Source organism: Globicephala melas, chromosome 16, assembly GCF_963455315.2.
Source record: "Globicephala melas chromosome 16, mGloMel1.2, whole genome shotgun sequence".
NCBI classification, from domain to species: Eukaryota; Metazoa; Chordata; class Mammalia; order Artiodactyla; family Delphinidae; genus Globicephala; species Globicephala melas.
Window position 1 is genome coordinate 30,216,739 of NC_083329.1, and position 20,607 is coordinate 30,237,345.

Here is a 20,607-nt window from a genome sequence, read left to right on the forward strand (position 1 = left end):
TAATTTTATCTCTTTTTATCTTTTTAATGTGGCTGCTAGAAAATATTAAATTACGTGTATGACTTTTATTACTATTTTCCACACCCCCTGGGGCTCTAATCCTAGTCTGTCCTTTCTCCCCCAGAACCTATTCCTCAACTCCATCAACTTCTGTGGCCACATCTTCTCTTTTCTTTTAGTCCTGAGACTGCCCTGGAGAGGAGAGGGGAGGACAGAGGAAAAGCAGTGACAGGTTTATCCTTTGGCTTCTCTGGGATTGGCTCCTGCCATTCATGGCTGGCTTTGGGAGTCCTCAGTGTGATCCAGCTCACAGGTGTGTACCAGTGGGCTGCCGCCCTGGGGGCAGTGGGGTTCCTGCAAGGGGACTTGGTCAGGGTGGACGCCAAGCATTGCCTCTCTCCCAGAGGGGTGCTGCCGTTTAGTGTTTGTTCATGTTGTGATCCATCAGAATATTTTTTAAGTTAATGAATTCACTGTAGGTGGTGTGTGTGTCCTGTATTTTCATATGGATGAAAATGTAGCTATGAAGTGTGGAAACTGAAATTTGTGGGTATTAAGAAGGCTTTTTTTTTAAAAAAAAGGTTAAATATAAGGCTACCATATAATGCATCAACCCCACTCCTAGATATATACCCCAGAGAAATGAAAACATGTCTACACAAAAACTTGCGCACAAACCTTCAAAGCAGCATTATGCATCGTAGCCAAAAAGTGGATCCAACCCAAATGTCCATCAACAAATGAATAAACAAAATGTGGTATAGCCATGCAATGGACTATTATTCAGCAATGGAAAGGAATAAAGTACTAATATACTGTATGACATGGATGAATCTTGAAGACATGCTAAATGAAAGAAGCCAGACACAAAAGATCACATATTGTATGATTCCATTGTTACAAAATATCCAACATAGGCATATCCATAGAGACAGAAAGTGGATTCATGATTGGTTGCCAAGGGCTGGGGTGGTTGGGAGGAAATGAGGAATAACTGCTAATGAGCATGGAGTTTCGTTTGCGCATGATGAAATGTTCTAAGATCAATCGTGGTGATGGTTGCACAACTCTGAATATATTAAAAAAATTTAATTGTACTTTTTTTTTTTTTTTTTTTTTTTGCGGTATGCGGGCCTCTCACTGTTGTGACCTCTCCCATTGCGGAGCACAGGCTCCAGGCGTGCAGGCTCAGCGGCCATGGCTCACGGGCCCAGCCGCTCCGCGGCATGTGGGATCTTCCCGGACCGGGGCACGAACCCGTGTCCCCTGCATTGGCAGATGGACTCTCAACCACTGCGCCACCAGGGAAGCCCTAATTGTACATTTTTAATGGGTTAATTGTATGGTATATGAATTATATCTCAGTAAAGTTATTTCATTTTTTAAAAAACCCACTGGAATAAAACTGACAAGGTCTAATGAAAAGAAAAAAAAAAAGGCTTTTTCTATTCCTAGATGCAGAGAACTACTGAAAGCAGAAAGGGAAGCTGTGCTAATCAGAAAAGGAGAGAAAACATTAAAAATGTAACCTCCCTCCTCCATGACCCACTGTCCTGGGCATAAGGACCCATTAGTCATTCTGTTCAGCTTGGGAGGCCCAGGGCCAGAGCCTTCTGCCTCTCCCTGATGAAAAGCCCCTGGGATTTAGTGGAAACCTCATGCCCCAGTAATCCAGGCTTTATGAAGTCCTTGAATGTAGCTGAAATTGACCATTAATGAGGGGTCTTGTACTGCAGCCACTTCTTGAACACTTGCTGTGTGTATTGCGTTGAATGAACCAGGAAAGAGGAGGAGAGTGGAGAGGAGAGGATAGTCCTCTTCTTGGTCTCTGCTTCCCTCTCCCAAGTCTGCTCTTTCCAGAGGAATCTGAAAACCATCTGGTTTGGAGGAAAAGGGGATATATTTAGTCTGAAGCAGAGACAGACATAGAATCAGAGCCAGTCAGATCTGTTTGGGACTTAGCAGTAATGGTGCCCCCTCAGGGTCCTTGTGAGGAGGGAAGGGGGTCTGAGGACACTAGGTTCCCCACGCCCGCTTCAGCCAGGGAGCTCCCTTGTCTCTGGCTTAGAGTAAGATTTTTAAAAATCAGTCCTGAAAATCATCGAACTAGCTCACAAACGACGTTTTACAGACAGAAACAGAGATTTGGAAAGATGGTGACTTGGGGCTGAGATGATCCATCCAGTGAGTGGCAGTGAGAGGCAGTGCGGAGACTTGAAACCATCTCTCTTTTAAAATCAACTCTACTAAGTGTACTGTTTGATAAGTTTCGACAGATGTATACATCCCTGTAGCTCACGCCCCAATTAAGAGGTATGACATCCCCATCACTCCAGATAGTTCTCTTGTTCCACTTTACAGTCAGTCCCCCTGTGCCTGCCCCAGGCTACCATCTCATTTCTATCACTGGAGATTATTTTTGTCACTAATCCCATCTCCTAAATTGTAGTTAGTGTGTTGGCTCTGCCTCCTTTCACTCCCTGGCTGACTGTATCTGTTTTGAGGTGGAGGAGGGAGGACCCTTGTTTCTGGGGCCCATGGCAGGAAATGAGAAGAGTGAGGCTTTTGGAGACCTGAGTTCCTTGAAGGCAGGAGCTGTTCTTCATATTGTTTCTACAATGCCTCATACAACACCTGGCACCGTGGAGGCTCTTAGTAAATGTACTGAACTGGATCAGACCTGTCCAATAATAGAAAGATCATCTGTTGGAGACGCTGTTTGGTTCCTTCCTGCATGAAAATGTGCTGAGAGTGGTGGTGCCTGTCACTAAGGAACACAGGAGAGCTTGAGCTTTCCTGCCTTGAGCGATAGATGCAAGGGCAGGAGCTGTGTCCAATCATCTGGGTTCTGCCCCTGTGACACAGTGCACTGGGAGAGACAGTGGATTCTAATGTGATGTGGGAGGTGGCAAGGTAGAGCTGAGTGCTGTCGAAGCAGAGAGCGGGGCACAGAGTCCAGCTGAGAGATTTGGGGAAGCTTTTCTGGAGGGCACATGAGAGACCAATCATGGTGCATGTGATATAACTGCTCTGAGTGAGAGGATGGAGTATACGTGGCCCCTGAAGTTTCTGTCATCATAAGATTCTATAAGTAATAGGCTTGTTGAATGGCCATAAGTGCCCACAGGTAGCCACACAAATTTGTAATTTGGGTCAGAAGATGGCCTGATTTTCTCCAACAATGTTTTGCTTCCTGGAAACAGCAATGGAAATGCATGGATGGTTGGAGGTGAAACATTTTGGGCCCTGCAGACACGAAGAAAGGCAGAGGGGCAAGGAAGCATCTGGTGTCTGTGAGAGCCATGGAAAATAGCAAGTGTTGCAACACAGAGCACAAGTAGAATGCATATGTAGCTGGTGGGAGTGTTATATTTGTTCAACCACTTTGGGAAAAATCGGCAGTGTCTGCTAAAGCTGGCCACCTAGCCTGTAAGTAAGTTATTCCACTGATATGTCTAAACCCAACAGAAATATGCTCACCAGCAGTCTCGTACTGGAAGGACCCAAATGCTCATCAACAGTACAATGGACAGATGCGTGGTGGATGTGACAGGTGGAATAAGGCCACCGCCCAGATGTTCACATCCTGTGAATATGTTATCCTACATAGCAAGGCGGAATTAAGGTTGCAGATGGATTAAGGGCTTAATCAGCTGACCTTAAAGAGATTATCCTGGATTACTAGGGTGGGCCAAGTGTCATAAGATTCCTAAAATGTGGAAAAGGGAGGCAGAAGGATCAGAGTTGGGGTGATGTGATATGAGAAAGAGTCAACCAGTCATTGCTGGCTTTGAAGATGGAAGGGGCCATGAGCCAAGGAATATGGGTGGCCTCTAGAAGCTGGAAAAGGCAAGGAAATAGATTCTTCCCTCAAGCCTCCAGAAAGAATGTAGCCCTGCCGACACCTTGATTTTAGCCCAAGGAGACCCATTTCTGACCTCTGACCACCAGAACCGTAAGATAATAAGTCTGTGTTGTTTTAAGCCACTAAATTTGTGGTAATTTGCTACAGCAGGAATAGGAAAGTAATACAGTGGAATTTTGAATACTACACAGCCATGAGAACAAATGATCTATAATTACGTATAACAATATGGCTGAAGACCAGACATAAAAGTGCATACCATATGATTTCATATATATAAATACAAAAATGAGCAAAATGAATCTATGCTACTAGAAGATAGAGTGCTCACTCTCGGGTGGGAGTGGACGGTGGGCAGTAATTAATGGCAAGTGGGAAAGAGGAAGTTCTCAGGTGCTGGTTACAGAGGTGTGTTCAGTTTGTGAAAATTCATTGAACTGTACACTTATGTGTGCTTTCCTCGATGTATATTATACCCTAATAGAAAATCTGTGTGTGTGTGCCTGTGTCTAGTCCAGATCAGCCTGGACTAGATTTTGAGGGGCATGAAGGAAATTATTTTTAACTGTGTACTAATGATTTAAGGGTTTAGCTCTTAGAGAGAAGGTGAAAAGACTGGGGCAGGGAGGCCCAGGGACAGTTCCTGGAGGTACTGCATAGAGCAGAGTATGTAAGGATGGGGGTCTGGGGTGCTGTGGAGCAGACGTGGACATCTTGGTGGCCCAGAGTTCAGTCATCCCGTATGTATTTATTGGGCTGGTGATGTTTCATGGGGAGTCCTTAGGGATGTCAGAGTCATGGGTGGGTGGATGAAAGGGTGGGACTAAGTGGTCCAGGAAGGTAGTACTGATGGAAGTGTGGAGTTAGATGAGAGGCAAAGGAGAAATTGAGGCTCTGGGGAATGGGCAGGGTGGGTAGAGTGTGTTTTGGGAGAGCCAGGCCACACTTAAGGCACTATTTCCCCAAAACGACTTTTAGGTGGTACTTTGGATGAACTCTCCAAATTTTATAGTGTTTATTTTAATGTGCAACAGAAAAATATAACTTGTATTCTGTCTGAATTTATAGATTCTTTAGGGCCAGGCTAAACTGTATATTTGTTTATTTATTTACTTTTGGTTGTGCCGGGTCTTAGCTGCCACAGGAAGGCTCCTTAGTTGTGGCTCCAGGGCTCCTTAGTTGTGGCCTGTGAACTCTTAGTTATGGCATGCATGTGGGATCTAGTTCCCTGACCAGGGATTGAACTTGGGCCCCCTGCATTGGGAGCACTGAGTCCCATCCACTGCACCACCAGAGAAGTCCCTAAAGTGTATATTTGAACTAGTGTCAAATTTAAAACTGTTGAGTAAGAAATAGAAAAGTGGCCTGCCTGTGTGACAGAAATACAGAGGTTTGCTATGACTGAGGTTTGGTCAGCATTACTGTGGGCAAGGTGGTGAAGGGGAAGAGAATAGGGTAGTTTCAAGTATCGGGAGAATTTCTCCACAATAGAATGGGGGTCACAGGATGGAGTGGATGGCAGGGGAGAAGGTGAGACCTGACATAGGAGCTGAGAACAGGCCTGGTGGCTGAGCGGGGTTTTGTAGAGCAGGGGCTCTGAACTTGACCATCAGAATCACTTGGAGGATGTGTTGCAGCATTGCTGGCTTTTCCCCTGGAGTTTCTGATTCAGTTGGTCTGTTTACATTTCTAACAAGTTCCCAGGTGATGCTGATGCTGCCGGACCAGGGACAACACTGAGAACCGCTGATGTAGAGGTGGCAGTGAGTGAGCACTTTGTGACCCACCGGTCGTGGGTGTGGAATGCAGGGGCTGGAGGGGAGGGGCAGCTCACTGCGGGAAGGGGAGGAGTAGGTGTGTGGAGTGCGAGACACCTAGGCAGAAAGGCAGACTTGGTCTTGCCTGGAAGGGTGCAGAGTGCCTAGTTGGTGCCAAGGGTTGGGGGCTGCCCAGGAGGGCCACAGCTGGAGCTGGTCCTCCACAGTTAGGGAGCCTGATTACTCAGCTAAGGCACCTGCAACTTAGCAATAATGTGGGAAAAGAGAAGCAAATCAAGAGCCTCTGTTGGTGCTCAGGGGAGGCCACCTCCTCTAGTTTTCCTGGCACTTTGATCAGCTCTGAGAGGAAGGAAACCAACTTCTATTGAGCACCCACTGCACCTGAGGAGTTTTATATGCCTTATCACATTTAATCATCAAAATCCCATGATTTTGATGATTAAATGTGATAAGGCCCTGGGAAGTGAAGGGACATGCTCATTGTTGTCTAGACAGACCTGGGATGCAATCAGCCCTGGGCCTGGCTTGTCTAATTAAACCTCCCTGCTGCTTTCCTGCGCCAATACTATCATTTCAACATGCAATAAATATAAAACCAATATTTAATCATTATAAACAATTGTGAAATATTTTACGTGTTTTTGCATTCAGTCTTCAAGATCTAGTATGTTATATACACCTACAGCACATCTCAATTTTGATAAGCCACATTTCAAGAGCTCAATAGCCACCACATCTCACTACACTACTCCCCTGAGCTGCCTTCGGGGATAAGACCGTCCAGGTACATGTGCCTGTAATCACCATTTCGGCCACCAGATGGCGCAGGTGACCTTCCCCCCAGTTAATGCCTTAGGAGTTAGCGATCAGGTGGGTGGGAACCACTCTTCAATCTCCGTCTTTAATTTATTTGTTTAAATTTTAGCCAGAAGTAAGCTGAAAAGATTCCATTATAAACTCACTCTAGAAATAAACACATGTAGCTGGGTCCATGTGTGTCTGGGGCAATTGAATAATTGGGAGTTCTCCAAGTTAATATCCATGTAAAATATGTTTATTAAAGGATAAGTAGTAAAAGCATGCTAATATAAAGCTTATACATATGTTAGTAAAACAATAGTAATGGTAGCAATTGTTTAGAACTTGGGCAAACGAAAGGCATTTTTGGTGAGTATTTTCTCATTGACATTCTTTAGAACTGCAGGTATATGGTGATAATAAAAAGCAGATCAACTATTAGTTGATAATTTTTTAAAACATCTTTATTGGAGTATAATTGCTTTACATTGTTGTGTTAGTTTCTGCTGTATAACAAAGTGAATCAGCTATATGTATACATATATCCCCATATCCCCTCCCTCTTGCATCTCCCCTCCCTCTCACCCTCCCTATCCCACCCCTCTAGGTGGTCACAAAGCACAGAGCTGATCTCCCTGTGTGAGGCAGCTGCTTCCCACTAGCCATCTATTTTACATTTGGTAGTGTATATATGTCCATGCCACTCTCTCACTTCGGCCCAGCTTACCCTTCCCCCTTCCCCATAGTTGACAATTTAAAAAATCTTCTGTGGACAACTGACTCCCTTGTGGCCTGCATCCAAGGGAGCTGGTCCAACCATCACACCCTTGGTCTACCAGTGGTACCTGCTATCCTGGGGCTTTTGTTCTGTTTCAAGTATGGGGAAACTGAGCATAGTGAGGCAACTTGCTGCAATTCACATCCCATGGGTGTTGATGGCCGACCTAGAACTAGAAGTCAGGTGCTCTGGACTCCCTGTTCAGTGCTCTTTTCGCTGTGCCATTCTGTTTGAGACGTGGCAGTTGCAGCCATACTGTTTCTCATATCCCTTTGTACATGAGAAAAAAAAAAACCTGAGCTTGACACAGTGGCCAAGAGCCCAGCCCCTGCAGTGCCACTTCCAGGCTGGGCCCAGGGGGGCTCAGAAAATTGTTGAGTGAATGAGGAAAAAAAGGAAAGAAATGCCCTCCAGACATTTTAGAAGCTTACCATTCCTGGAGGTGAGGGAATCAGTCAGCCAGCCGTCTGGTGGCAGATTGATTATACTGGACCTCTTCCATCATGGCGGGGCATCAATTTGGTCCTCATTGGAATAGACACTTATTCTGGATATGGATTTGCTACCTCTTCCTGAAATGCGTCTGCCAACCCAACCATCTGTGTGCTCACAGCAAACTTCATTCACTGTCCTGGTATTCTTTCTACATAGTATTGCTTCTGACCAGGGAACACATTTCAGAGCAATGTAAGTGCAGCAACAGATTCATACACATAAGAATTCACTAGTCCCACCACATGCCAACCCAGAAGCAGTTGGCCTGATGGAACTATGGGATGGCCTACTGAAGACTCGGTTATGTTACCAGCTGGCCTGAAAAGTTGGGGTTCTGTCTTACGGGATGCACTATGTGCTTCGAATCTGTGGCTGTTTCTCCGCAGTAGTCAAGGGGTGGAAATGGGAGGGTCTCCTCTCACTGTTACATCTAATAACTTACCTGCAGAATTGTTTCCCCCTGTCTGTGTAACTTTGAGTTCTGCCGGTTTGAAGGCCTTAGTTCTGATGGCAGAATGCTTCCGTCAGGGGACACCACAATGATTCCATTGAACTGAGTCTGCCACTTGGCCATTTTGGCTCCTCAAACCAAAAAATTGGAAAAATTGGGTGCTGCTATGCAACGGGGCAGAACAACTATATCTGCAACTTTGGGGCACTTCTTAGTACTTCCACATAAATTGTAGAAGTTAATGGAAAACTATAGCAACCAACAAAAGATGGGGCCACTGAGGATTCAGATCTTTCAGCAATGAAGGTTTGGGTCACTCCTCCAAGTAAAGGACCCTGATCAGCTGAGGTATTGGTAGGCAGCGAAGGGAACCTAAATGAATGAGTAAAGGAAGAAGGAATTTATGAATATCAACTATGGGCTTGCGACCAGCTGCAGACTGGGGACTCTATGTAGCAGCCATGCACATTTTTTTCCTTTACTTGCTCTGTGTGTTTGTTAGTGTATTAACTAATTTCTTTGTTCTCCTCTTTTCTTCTTATTTTATATATGGATATTATTGTAAGTTCACTTTACAAATGTACTCAAGGGGGACTGGCATTGAATTTGAGAAGTAGTCTAACCCTTTCAGGGATGGAAACTGTGACTGTTGGCCGGACATGGATACAGTGACTCTTGGGACTTTGTCTATATGCTTCAACTTATATAAAAGGTCTAGAAGAGGTAAATCTATAATCAAGAGAATCCACAGAAAGTAGTTTAGTGTTTCCTAGGGCTGGAGGCAGGGCGTTGGGGGAAATGGGCAGTGAGTGCTGATGAGTCAGGGGTTTCTTTCTGGGGTGATGAAAATGTTCTAAAATTGAGTGTGGTAATGGTTGTGCAATTCTGCAAATATACTAAAAAGCCACTGAATTGTACACTTTAAATGGGTGGATTGTATGGTACGTAAATTATATCTCAATAAGGCTGGTTTATGGGCTTCCCTGGTGGCGCAGTGGTTGAGAGTCCGCCTGCAGATGCAGGGGACATGGGTTCGAGCCCCGGTCCGGGAAGATCCCACATGCCGCGGAGCGGCTGGGCCCGTGAGCCATGGCCGCTGAGCCTGCGCGTCCGGAGCCTGTGCTCCGCAACGGGGGAGAGGCCACAAGAGTGAGAGGCCTGCGTACCGCAAAAAAAAAAAAAAAAAAAAAAAATAAGGCTGGTTTTAAAAAAAAAAAGATATTCAGAGAAAAATCTTCGCCCTGCATTTGTTCCCCCACTTCCCCATTCCCTCCTGCAGCAGTATCCATTATTATCAATGTATTGTGTGTGCTTCTGGAGATGATACACAAACACACACACACATAGCGTAGTTTTTATATAGGTTGGTAGTGCACCATACAAACTATTCTGTACTTGCTTTTCTTTTCTTGATTCTTTGAGCTACTCACAATCCTTGAATTCATTGCTTTTCTCACTTAATTTTTAAAAAATTATTTAAACTTTATATATTTAAATTATATAAATTTTAATTTTTTTAAATATACCTTGGAGTCCATTTCACATTAGTACACAGAGAGATGCCTCGTTCTTCTTAGTGTCTGCACAATATTCCATTGTGTGGGTGCATCTGGTGGTTGGCTGAATAATGGCCCCCAAGAAGGTAGCCACATCCTAAGCCCTGGAACCTGTGAATATTACTTTTATGGCAAAAAAGAACTTTGCCGATGTGATTAAATTAAGGCTCTTGGATGGGGAGAGTGTCCTGGCTTATCTGTGTGGACCCTAAATGCGATCACATGTGTCCTTGTAAAGAGGGAGATTGAAGATTTGACACCAAGAAGAGGAGGCAGGTGATCACAGAGGCAGAGTGATGTGGCCACAAACCAAGGGACGCCAGCAGCAACCCCACCAGATGTTGGAAGAGGAGAGGAAAGAATTCTCTCTTAGAGTCTCTGGAGGGATCACAATGCTGCCATTGCGTTGATTTCAGTCCAGCGATATTAATTTCAGGCTTCTGGCCTCCAGAACTATGGGAGAATAAATTTCTGTTGAGTTAAGCCACCAAGTTTGTAGATTTTGTTACAGCAGCTATAGGAAATGAATCTTCACACTGATGGATATTTAGATTATTTCTAATCTTTTGCTTTGCAAACAATGCTGTATTAAGTTGCCTTGAACATATGTCATTTCACATGTGAGTAAATCTATTAGGTAAATTATAGAAGTGGAATTGCAGGATCAAAGAAATACAATGTTCTGCGTTCGTAATTTAGTTCTGCTGCTCGTGTCCAAAGAGCATTAATTCGCTTTGGATCCATGGGGCAAGTTCCCCCATGGAACTTTCCCCAGTGTCATTCAAGACCCAGCTTAAAAGATACGTTCCCCAAGAAGCCTTCTTCTCACAGACAGAGCTCTTTGCTCCACGGCTGAACTCCCACAGCACCTTGAATGCATCTCTCTCTCTGATCAAATTGCACCGTGTTTATATGACTGTCTCTCTCGGAGATGGTGAGCCCCTTTCGCGAAGGGCCTGGGTCTAATTCACCTTTGCATCTCCCAGGCTTGGCGCAATGCCTGGAACATAGCAGGGCTCACTAAATAGATGGAGAGCATGGAAGAAGGAAAGCTGCCTCTATCGGGGGCTGAGGATAGATGGCTGTACTAGGAGGTCCACCCTGACTGGATAACGCCAGGGCTCAGGCAGCTCAGGGAACTAGGCAGAGAGTTCTGGAATTGTGCATGCTGCCATTGCACTGCAGAAGATAGAACCTGGAAATCCATCTGTGCAGGTTGTATATTTTGTATATTTGAGTGAACGTGAGGCCAATGATTCACTGTGAGGGGGGAGAACAAACCTGAGGACGGGCAAGACAGGGAGTCCCTGGGTTTCAGCTCAAATAGGAAAACCTTGGGTGGAGGTGTCGGTGGGCAGACCTGACCATTTCTGGAATCTCTTACTTCTTTTTTTTTTTTTTGGCTGTGTTGGGTCTTCGTTGCTGCGCGCAGGCTTTCTCTAGTTGTGGCGAGCGGGGGCTACTCTTCGTTGCAGTGCACGGGCTTATTGCGGTGGCTTCTCTTGTTGTGGAGCACGGGCTCTAGGCACGCAGACTTCAGTAGTTGCGGTGCATGGGCTCAGTAGTTGTGGCACGTGGGCTCAGTAGTTGTGGCTCGTGGGCTCTAGAGCGCAGGCTCAGTAGTTGTGGTGCACGGGCTTAGTTGCTCCGCAGCATGTGGGATCTTCCCGGACCAGGGCTCGAACCCTTGTTCCCTGCATTGGCAGGCAGATTCTCAACCAGTGCGCCACCAGGGAAGTCCCTCTCTCACTTCTAAGGAAGCCCTTTCTCAATCTGCTGCATTGGCTCAGGACCACTTTGGCAAATGTGGGAGAGGAAGGCTGTGCACCAGGCCTGCCCTGGGAAGCCAGCAGGGACCGTGGGGATGAACCACCTCTTGTCCTGAGAACCCCTGCTTGCTGTCCACACGTGGCTATCAGCTGGCTGTGTGCATTAGATTTCCACAGACTTGTTAATGTAGCTTCCTCCTTTCATGAAATGAATCTGGAGGTTTAGCTCTCAGGTTTTAGGATGAACCACGTGTGGAAATCGCTTTCTTCTAACACCCAGTGCTGGCAAAGGTGCAAGGAGATGGGGGGGATGACTTTTTTTCTGAATGGTAGTTTGGCAATAAGTATCAAGCCTTAAAATTTTCCCTTTGTATTATCATTAATTTTTTTTAGATGTGATGATGTGGTTATGATTTAAAAGAGTCCTTTTTTTGTAGAGATACATACTGAAATATTTGTGGGTGAAACATACGGCATCTGGGTTTTGCTTCAGTATAATCCAGTGGGGGTGAGCGGCGTGGGTGGGTGTAGCTGAAGCAAGCTTGGGTTGATTATTGCTGAAGCGGCTGGATGAGGGGTTCAGGGCAGTTCATTATACTGTTATCTCCACATTTATATATTAGAAAATTTTTCCATAATACAAAGTTAAAAAATAAAGTCCCCTTTGACCCAGCATTTCTGCTGTGGCGATGTCAGTCCAGCCTGTATCATATCTCACCGGGCTTTTCTGTTTTCATTCTTACCCCTCCTGGTCCAGAGGGCTCGAGCCTTGTTTGAGTTCCTCGAAGCCCTCAGGGCTCCCCCAGGCCCTCTGGGTCAAGGGCAATCTCTTGGCTGGCTGGCTGTAACCACTTCTTTCTCCAGCCCATCTCGGCGCTCTCTGCCCACCTGCCACCTAGGCTCTCAGATCCCAGAGCCTGCAGGTCCCTCTGGCCTCAGGGCCTTTGTCTGGAAGCTCTCCCCTCCCCCAAGCCCTTGTCCACATGGCAGCTGCTCTTTATCCAGTGTCAGGGTGAGCGTCGTCTCAGGGACACCTTCTTGGACTCCCAGCAGCGTCACACTTCTCTGTTAATCCCTCAGCATCCACATGGTTCCTTCACAGCTCTCACTACTCTGGGTGATTATTATAAACTCTGGTGATTCTTGGTTTTTCAGTGATGTCTGCCTCCCTCACTGGACCGTGAACTCCTGGGGAGTGGCTGTGTGGCTCACCATCACATCCCAGAGCCAAGCACAGGGGCTGGCACGTAGTAGGCATTCATTATTTAATGAGTAAATTAATGCACAAGGAGGGCACATATTGGGAAAACCTTGGATGAAAAGAGTGTGTGACATTCTGGGCAAAGCCTGCATGTTACATTTGGCTTGCTGAGAAGACACAGCTGGAAATGTAAGGTGGGGGCCAGAGCACAGGGGCCTGCCGGCTACATCAAGGGGACTGGTTTGGATTGTTCAGATCCAGGCGCCATCGAAGGTGGCAAGTGGAGGAGTGACGTGTGCTCCAGGCAGCCCCTTTGGCCGTCCATGGTGGGAAAGGAGAGCCAGGGGGCCGGCAGACTGGATGGGCTAACACTGGGGTCCTGAATAGGATCATGAGGCCTTGAGCTGAGATCAGGGTGGTGGCAATGGGGGTGCAGGAACAGAGTCAGTGTTTGCGGCAATTAATCCAACCCAGCAGCTCTCAGCCCTTCTTCCCTAAAGAAACAGCACATCTGTACAGGAGGGATGGGAAGAGAGCCCCAGAGGGGCCTGGTGGCGATACAGTGTGTTCCACAGACACATCTTGGGTCACTAAGAGTTTTGCAAATGGTCCCTCCAGAGGCGGTCACCAGGAAACGATGATACAGCCCCGTGGCTTTGGGCAGGGCAGGGCCCTCATCCCTCTGGCCAGGAGCTGTGGAGATAGCAGGGCCTGGCCCTGGTGAGTGGAAAGTTGGCTTGTTACGCAGGAAATCTCTCTGCAGCACTCCTTCATTTAGGGCTTGACTTGGGGCCAGTGGAAGGAGCTTGGGAGACCCTGGAGCCTGAGAAGCCACTTGGGCCTCTGCAGGCCTCCTGGTTGGGACCTCAGCTGGAGCCGGAAGGGGCTGCCATTCTCGATGAGCAGAGATGGCGAGAGCTGGGTTTGTGTTGCCCATCAGGAACGGGTTGCCCTGGGACCTGCCGCACTTCTGCTGTCCCAGCACGTGTGTCATACTTTCTCTCCGTCCCACAGGAGGCTCGTAATTGGTCGCAGAGATGGAGAGCAGGGCAGCAAGTCACCAGCTCTTCTCCTCGTGGGAAGTCGCTGTGGGGAGGCCAGATGGTTGGGAAGATGCCGAGCAAAAACCTATATAACATCACCGGGGACTTCCCTGGTGGTCCAGTGGTAAAGAATCTGCCTTACAATGCAGGGGACGTGGGTTTGATCCCTGGTCAGGGAACTAAGATCCACATGTCGCAGGGCAAGTGCTGAGCTCGTGCACCTCAACTAGAGAGGCTGCGTGCTGCGAACTACAGAGCCCACGTGCCCTGGAGCCTGTGCGCCACAACTAGAGAGAAGCCCGGGTGCCGCAACGAAAAAGATCCCTCATGCCTCAACGAAGATGCTACGTGTCGCAACTAAGACCTGACGCAACCAAAAAAAAAAAAACAAAAACAAAACCATATACACACACACACACACACACACACACACATATGTGTATATATATATATATATGTCCCTATATTCAGTGTGGACTGAATGGTTACTCCACACCATGCCCAGTGCCCGGCTCTGTAAATGTTCCTCGTTTCATTGGAGCTAGGTCCCCTTTCTTTCTCTCCCACAGAGCTCTATTCTTGTCTATTCTTATACAAGACTTCACATCGTAATAGAGATATTCATTCACACGTTTGTTTGTTTCATATCTGTCTTTCCTGCTAGACTATACACTTCATGAGGGCAGGGAGGGGTCTCTTTGTCCCCTCCTGTGGCTCCGGCACCTAACCACTGCCTGGCATGTAGTTGGCATGCATTAAGTATTTTTTGGATGGATGAATGATCCTCACAGCAGCCCAGTGAAGCAAGTACTATTATTTTCCTCATTTCAGGATGGGCAAACTGAGGCACAGAGAGATTGGGTCATCCAAGCCACAGAACCAGGAGGTGGCACCAGCGTTCAGACTTACACAGTGAGTAGCCCAAGCGGGGGCATGTGGCCCAAGTTTGGCCAATAAAACTCAGGCTGGGGAAAATGTGACCCTTGTCCTTTTTGGCCCTTGACTGTTGGGATATGAGACTAAGGCTGCTGATGGCTGTGATTCTAGCCTAGTGATGCAGCTGGTCTGAGGGCATGGTGTCAGAGAGAAGCAAAGATGAGATAGAGAGAGATGAAAACCAGTACATGTGCTCTGAAGCTTAGGCTGGCCTGGATCACATCCCTTGTCCTTGTGATGGAGAGCTCTTATGAACGTGATGCTCAGACCCATCCCCACTGTCGGTGTAGTGGAAAGAGAGCTGAAGACTACTTGGGTTTTGGTTCCAACTCTACCAGTCACTCAGTGTATGACAGAGAATTTCCTCACCATCTCTAGGTCTCAGCTTCCTCAGCTGTAAAATAGGCATAATCATTTCCAACTCGTAGGATGGAAGTGGGGGTCCTGAGAAAGACTTAAGGTTTGGGATTTGGTGCCTGGTATCTGGCAATTGCTCGGAAGTGTTAACTGCCTGCCTCACCCTTGTAGGTGGCTTTTGGCTACATGTAACAGAAAACTCATCCAGGATCAGCTTAAACAATGAGGGCTTATAGTACGCCCACTATGGAAAACAGTATGGAGTTTCCTCAAAAAAAAATAAAATAGAACTACTGCATGATTCTGCAATTCCATATTTGGATATTTATCTGAAGAAAACGAAAACACTAACTCGAAAAGATAATGCACCCCCATGTTCCTTGCAGCATTATTTAAAATAGCCAAGATATGGAAACAACCTGTGTCCATCAAAGGATGAATGGACAAAGAAGATGTGGTATGTATATACAATGGAATATTATTCAGCTATAAAATAGAATGAAAACTTGCCATTTGTGCCCACATGCGTGGACTTTGAGGGCATTATGCTAAGTGAAATAAGACAGAGAAATACAAATACCGCATGATCTCTTATATGTGGAATCCAAAAAAACCCCAAGACCTCAGTCTCATAGATACAGAGAACAGATTGGTGGTTGCCAGAGATGGGGAAGGGGGACTGGTAGGGGTAGGGTGAAATGGTGAAGGAGGTCAAAGGGTACAAAGGCTCCGGACGCGCAGGCTCAGCAGCCATGGCTCACGGGCCCAGCCGCTCCGCGGCATGTGGGATCTTCCCAGATCGGGGCACGAACCCGTGTCCCTGCATCGGCAGGCGGACTCTTAACCACTGCGCCACCAGGGAAGCCCAAGAAAGTAAATCTTAAAAGTTCTCATCAGGGCTCCCCTGGTGGCGCAGTGGTTGAGAATCTGCCTGCCAATGCAGGGGACACGGGTTCGAGCCCTGGTCTGGGAAGATCCCACATGCCGCGGAGCACCTGGGCCCCTGAGCCACAACTACTGAGCCTGTGCGTCTAGAGCCTGTGCTCCGCAACAAGAGAGGCCGCGATAGTGAGAGGCCCGCGCACTGCGATGAAGAGTGGCCCCCGCTCACCACAACTGGTGAAGGCCCTCGCACAGAAATGAAGACCCAACACAGCCAAAAATAAATAAATTAAAAATAAAAAGTTCTTATCAGAAGAAAAAAATTTTGTAACTATGTATAGGTGACAGATGTTGACTAGACTTATTATGATCATTTCACAGTGTATACAAATACTGAATCATTACGTTGTTCTCCTGAAACTAATACAATGTTATATGCCAATTATACCTCAAGAAACAAATCATAACAATGAGGGCCTTTATCACTGCAATCCACAAGAAAACCAGGGGCAGGGCAGATCCAGGGTGGTGAATTCAGAAGCCCAACAGTGTCATCAAGGACCTAGGTTCTTTAGGTTCCTTCTGTCTTTCAGCTCTGCCCTTCTCAGAGTGTCACCTATTTCCCTCCAGGCCATAGGATGGCTACCCCAGCTCCAGGCATCAGCCAACATAGGTATTTCTTCCTTATCTTCCTTTGAGGAGAGTGAGGAAAACCTTTCCAGCAGCTCCCCAGTAGCTGTCCCCTTAAGTTCCATTGGCTAGAAATGCCCATTGTTAAATCAGGCATTGACAAGGGGAATAAAGTACCATGATGGGATTTGAGTGATTAGGAATACTCCAAGGGGGTTTGAACAAAACTGGTTTTGTTAGCAAGGAGGACGGGGAGAATGGCTGTTGGGCTGTGTCTACTGTGTTTGTTCACTGAGGTGGCCCAACGTCTTGCTCAGTGGCAGGTCCAGAGCGGGTGCTCAATAAGCACTCACTGGATAAGCGACTGTGCAGTGACCCTCTGCACTAGCCTCGGAGTCCGGTGAGTGGAGGAGATGCCTCCGATGATGGGCTACATGTCTTTAAGAACAGTTCCAGCCGCGGGGGAAGACTCGCGGCTCCTTAGGAATGGGCGTGGAGACCTGCAGCGGAGGTTTTGGCTCAGTGGGGCCAGAGGGCCAGGTTTCTATGGCTGCCTCAGTTCAAGGGAACAGTCCTGGTCCAGGTCCACCCCCGCTGGCCTGAGGAGCAGGCAGGGAGGGTGAAGGGAGGGGAGCGGGTGGGGAGAGCCGTGGGGCTCCTGTATGGAGGACCCCAAGTGCTTTAGCAGGCTCCCTTGGGCCACAGCATGTAAATGGGGGAAACAATCTCCCTTTTCTTTTCTTTTCCTTCTTTTTCCTTTTTTTTCTTCCCTTCCTTCCTCCCTCCCTCCCTTCCTTCCTTTTTTTTTTTTTGCCATGCTGCCAATGAAAGCACCGAGCCCTAACAACTGGACCGCCAGGGAAATCCCAGAGAGAGAGAAAGCACCAGAAGAGCATCAGGGTTGGAGGGAGGGGGAGGGGAAGCGCATGAATTGGGGTTTAGTCCTCTTGAGTTTGGGGTATCAAGCAAGCAGTCAGATGGACAGGTATGGAGGCAGCAAAACTTCACAAGCTCTCCCACCCCCAGGACGTAAGGAAAGTTTGGGGGAGAACTTTCTCTCCTCTCTGTTTTCCCTCTCTGGTATTGTGAGCCTGGGGCTGCATCCTTTAAATGGAATAATAACAATAATAATAATAAGTACCGATTCCTTACCCTGAGCCAGGCTTTCTTTTTGAAGACTTGACAAATTTCAGCTTGAGGCCCCATAATAACCCTAGGAAATAAATACTTACAAGCCTCCCTTTACATGTGGGGAGACAGAGACCCCGAGACCATCAGCTGTTACCCCAGGTCAGGGGGCAGAGCCCAGATTTGAAGCCAGGCAGCCTGAACCAGAGCTGTACTCTTAACCACAACCCCCAAGCAGCCTCCCGGGCACGCTGTTGCTTGGCAGGGACCCTGCGCTGGGACACCCATTGCGTAGACTGACAGAAAGCTGTTGCCATCCTGACCCTGTGATGGCACATTACGGTGGCACAAGGATTTTAGCAGAATTCACATTAGAGAATTTGGGAACCAGAAGATGAAATTTGACAGCTGACAACAAAGGCTTATTTTCTGCACTCATGTGAGTGGGAACCTGGCTGTCATGTTGCCCAGTCCTGTTTCCCTCTGTGACCCCAGGCAGAGCTCAGCTGTTGTAGCTCTGTGAGCATGTCCCTGTGGGCGGGCTGTGTGCAGAACCTGGGCTTCAAAGGCAGGGAGGAGACACGTGGCAGCACGGGGCTTTGCAAAAGGACTCCAAGAGGGAGAGGTGAGGCAGGCCCAGCTTCCGGCCACCTCACTTCCGAGCTCTCCTCTGCTAATTCAGATGAAAGGGTTGCTTGACCAGAATATGCTGACAGTCAGGACGGCAGCAGCTTTCTTTCGTTTCAGTGTTTTTGTCTTGCTTTTTAATTGTATTCAAAACAGATACAGAAAGCTGCAGGAGACAAATGCATATATAGCATAATGAATTATTATCAGGTGACCACTCTGGTCAATTAGCACCTAGGTCAAGGGCTCCAGAAGCCTCTTCATGTCCTGTCCCAGTATGCAACTCCTTTCCTCTCCCCTCAATAGCTCTCATCCCAACTTTTATGGTAATTACTTCCTTGCATTTCTATATAATGTAATCAACCATAGGCACCTTCTTTAATCTGCCATTAAAGTTAAATAGCAGATTAAAGAAAATTAAGTTTAAAAATTTAATTGTAGTAAAAAATTTAAAAAAATTCTTTTTTAAAAAATTTATTTTTGGCTGCATTGGGTCTTTGCTGCTGCGCCTGGGCTTTCTCTAGTTGTGGCGAGCGGGAGCTACTCATCATTGCGGTGCACTGGCTTCTCATTGTGGTGACTTCTCTTGTTGCAGAGCACGGGCTCTAGGCACGCAGGCTTCAGTAGTTGTGGCTCACAGGCTCTAGAGCGCAGGCTCAGTAGTTGTGGCACAGGGGCTTAGTTGCTCTGCGGCACGTGGGATCTTCCCAGACCAGGGCTTGAACCCATGTCCCCTGCATTGGCAGGCGGATTCTTAACCACTGCGCCACCAGGGAAGCCCAAAAAATTTCAAAATTTTTGGAAACTAAATTAAAAAATTTAATTGTAGTAAAAAACAACATAAAATTCACCATCTTAACCATCTTTAGGTATACAGTTCACCAGTGTTAAGTATATTCACATTGTTGTGCAACAAATCTCTAGAATTTTTTATCTTGCAAAACTGAAACCCTGCACCCGCTTAACAACAAGTTTCTCCCCCGCTCCCCCCCCCCCACCGGTAACTTCCATTCTACCTTCTTTCTCTGAATTTGACTGCTCTGGGTACCTCATACAAGAGGAATCATAGTGTTTGTCCTTTTGTGACTGGCTTATTTCGTTTAGTATAATGTCCTCAAGGTTCATCCATGTTGTAGTGTGTGTCAAAATTTCTTTCCTTTTTAAGGCTGAATGACATTCCATTATACGTCTGTGCAGCATTTTGTTTATTCATTCGTCCGTCGATGGACATTTGAGTGGTTGCCACCTCTTGGCTATTGTGAATAGTGCTGCTATGAACATGGGTGTGCACTTACCCACTTTCTTATTTGATATATCTTTTAAATCTCTTTTAATCCAAAGATTCTTCCTCCATCCCTTTTTTCCCTCTTTTAATTTATATGTTGAGGAACGCAGGGCATTCGAACAGTCGATGTTGCCCAGTCTGGATTTTGCGGACTGCACACTGATGATGCAGTTCAGTGTGTCCTTCTGTCCTCTGTGTATCTAGTATATTGATAGCTGGATCCAGAGGCTTGATGAATTCAGGTTTTGATTTTTTGGCAACTCCAGGTGGTGGCATGTTCTTTCATCAAAAGACACACAATGTCGCATTATCATTTTGTGTGTGTGCTGTAGGGGTGATGTTAACAGCAGCTGATACACAATGCCTAGCCTAGATCCATTAATTAATTTATGGGTACAAAATAGTGTTGTTCTAATTCGATCATTCCTTTTCCATTAATTAGCTGCAGCAACTTTCTTAACAGTTAGCCAATGGAGAGAAACAATGCTATAACCAGTGCAATATGTATGGCTTTCATGTGTCTTAGATATTTGTCTTTTGCATAAGATTTTGTTTGAAAAAGTGTTTGTTGCTTATGAAAATGAATAAGAGCAGAGAACTTCTGGGTAATGGTAATTGATTGAGTCCGCCTGATTTTTCTCTCTTAAAATCCTATTAAACTGACAGAAAAAGGATTTTTTAAAGGTGTTAAGACCTATAAGAGTAGGGAAAACAGAAAAGGACTAACAGTAAAATGCAAGGTGAGTTGTAAGGGATTGGGTATTCTCTACAAGCTTCTTGGGAACAGGTACAGGAAAAGTCAATATTTTGAGACTTTAATATCTGAAAATGTCTTTATTTTACCCTCACATTTGATTGATAGTTTGGCTGTGTCTAGAATTCTAAGTTGAGGATCATTTTCATTGAGAATTTTGAAGGTATTTTTCACTGCCTTCTGTGCGTCAGTGTTGCCATTGACAGGATCAAGGCCATTCAAATTTCCAGCTCTTTGTAGGTAACATTATGTCTACTCTTTCTGGAAGCTTGTA

At 46.5% G+C, this 20,607-nt stretch overlaps 1 protein-coding gene across 1 annotated transcript in view; it reads left to right on the forward strand.

Moving 5' to 3' along the window:
- The first annotated feature begins 257 nt into the window (after nucleotides 1-257).
- Nucleotides 258-20,607, forward strand: part of SLIT1 (slit guidance ligand 1) — a 207,181-nt gene continuing 186,831 nt past the window's right edge. Inside the window, exon 1 of the mRNA XM_060286113.1 lies at nucleotides 258-313. Coding sequence (XP_060142096.1) covers nucleotides 273-313 — 41 coding nt within the window. The 5' untranslated portion in view covers nucleotides 258-272. The remainder of the gene's footprint in view (nucleotides 314-20,607) is intronic.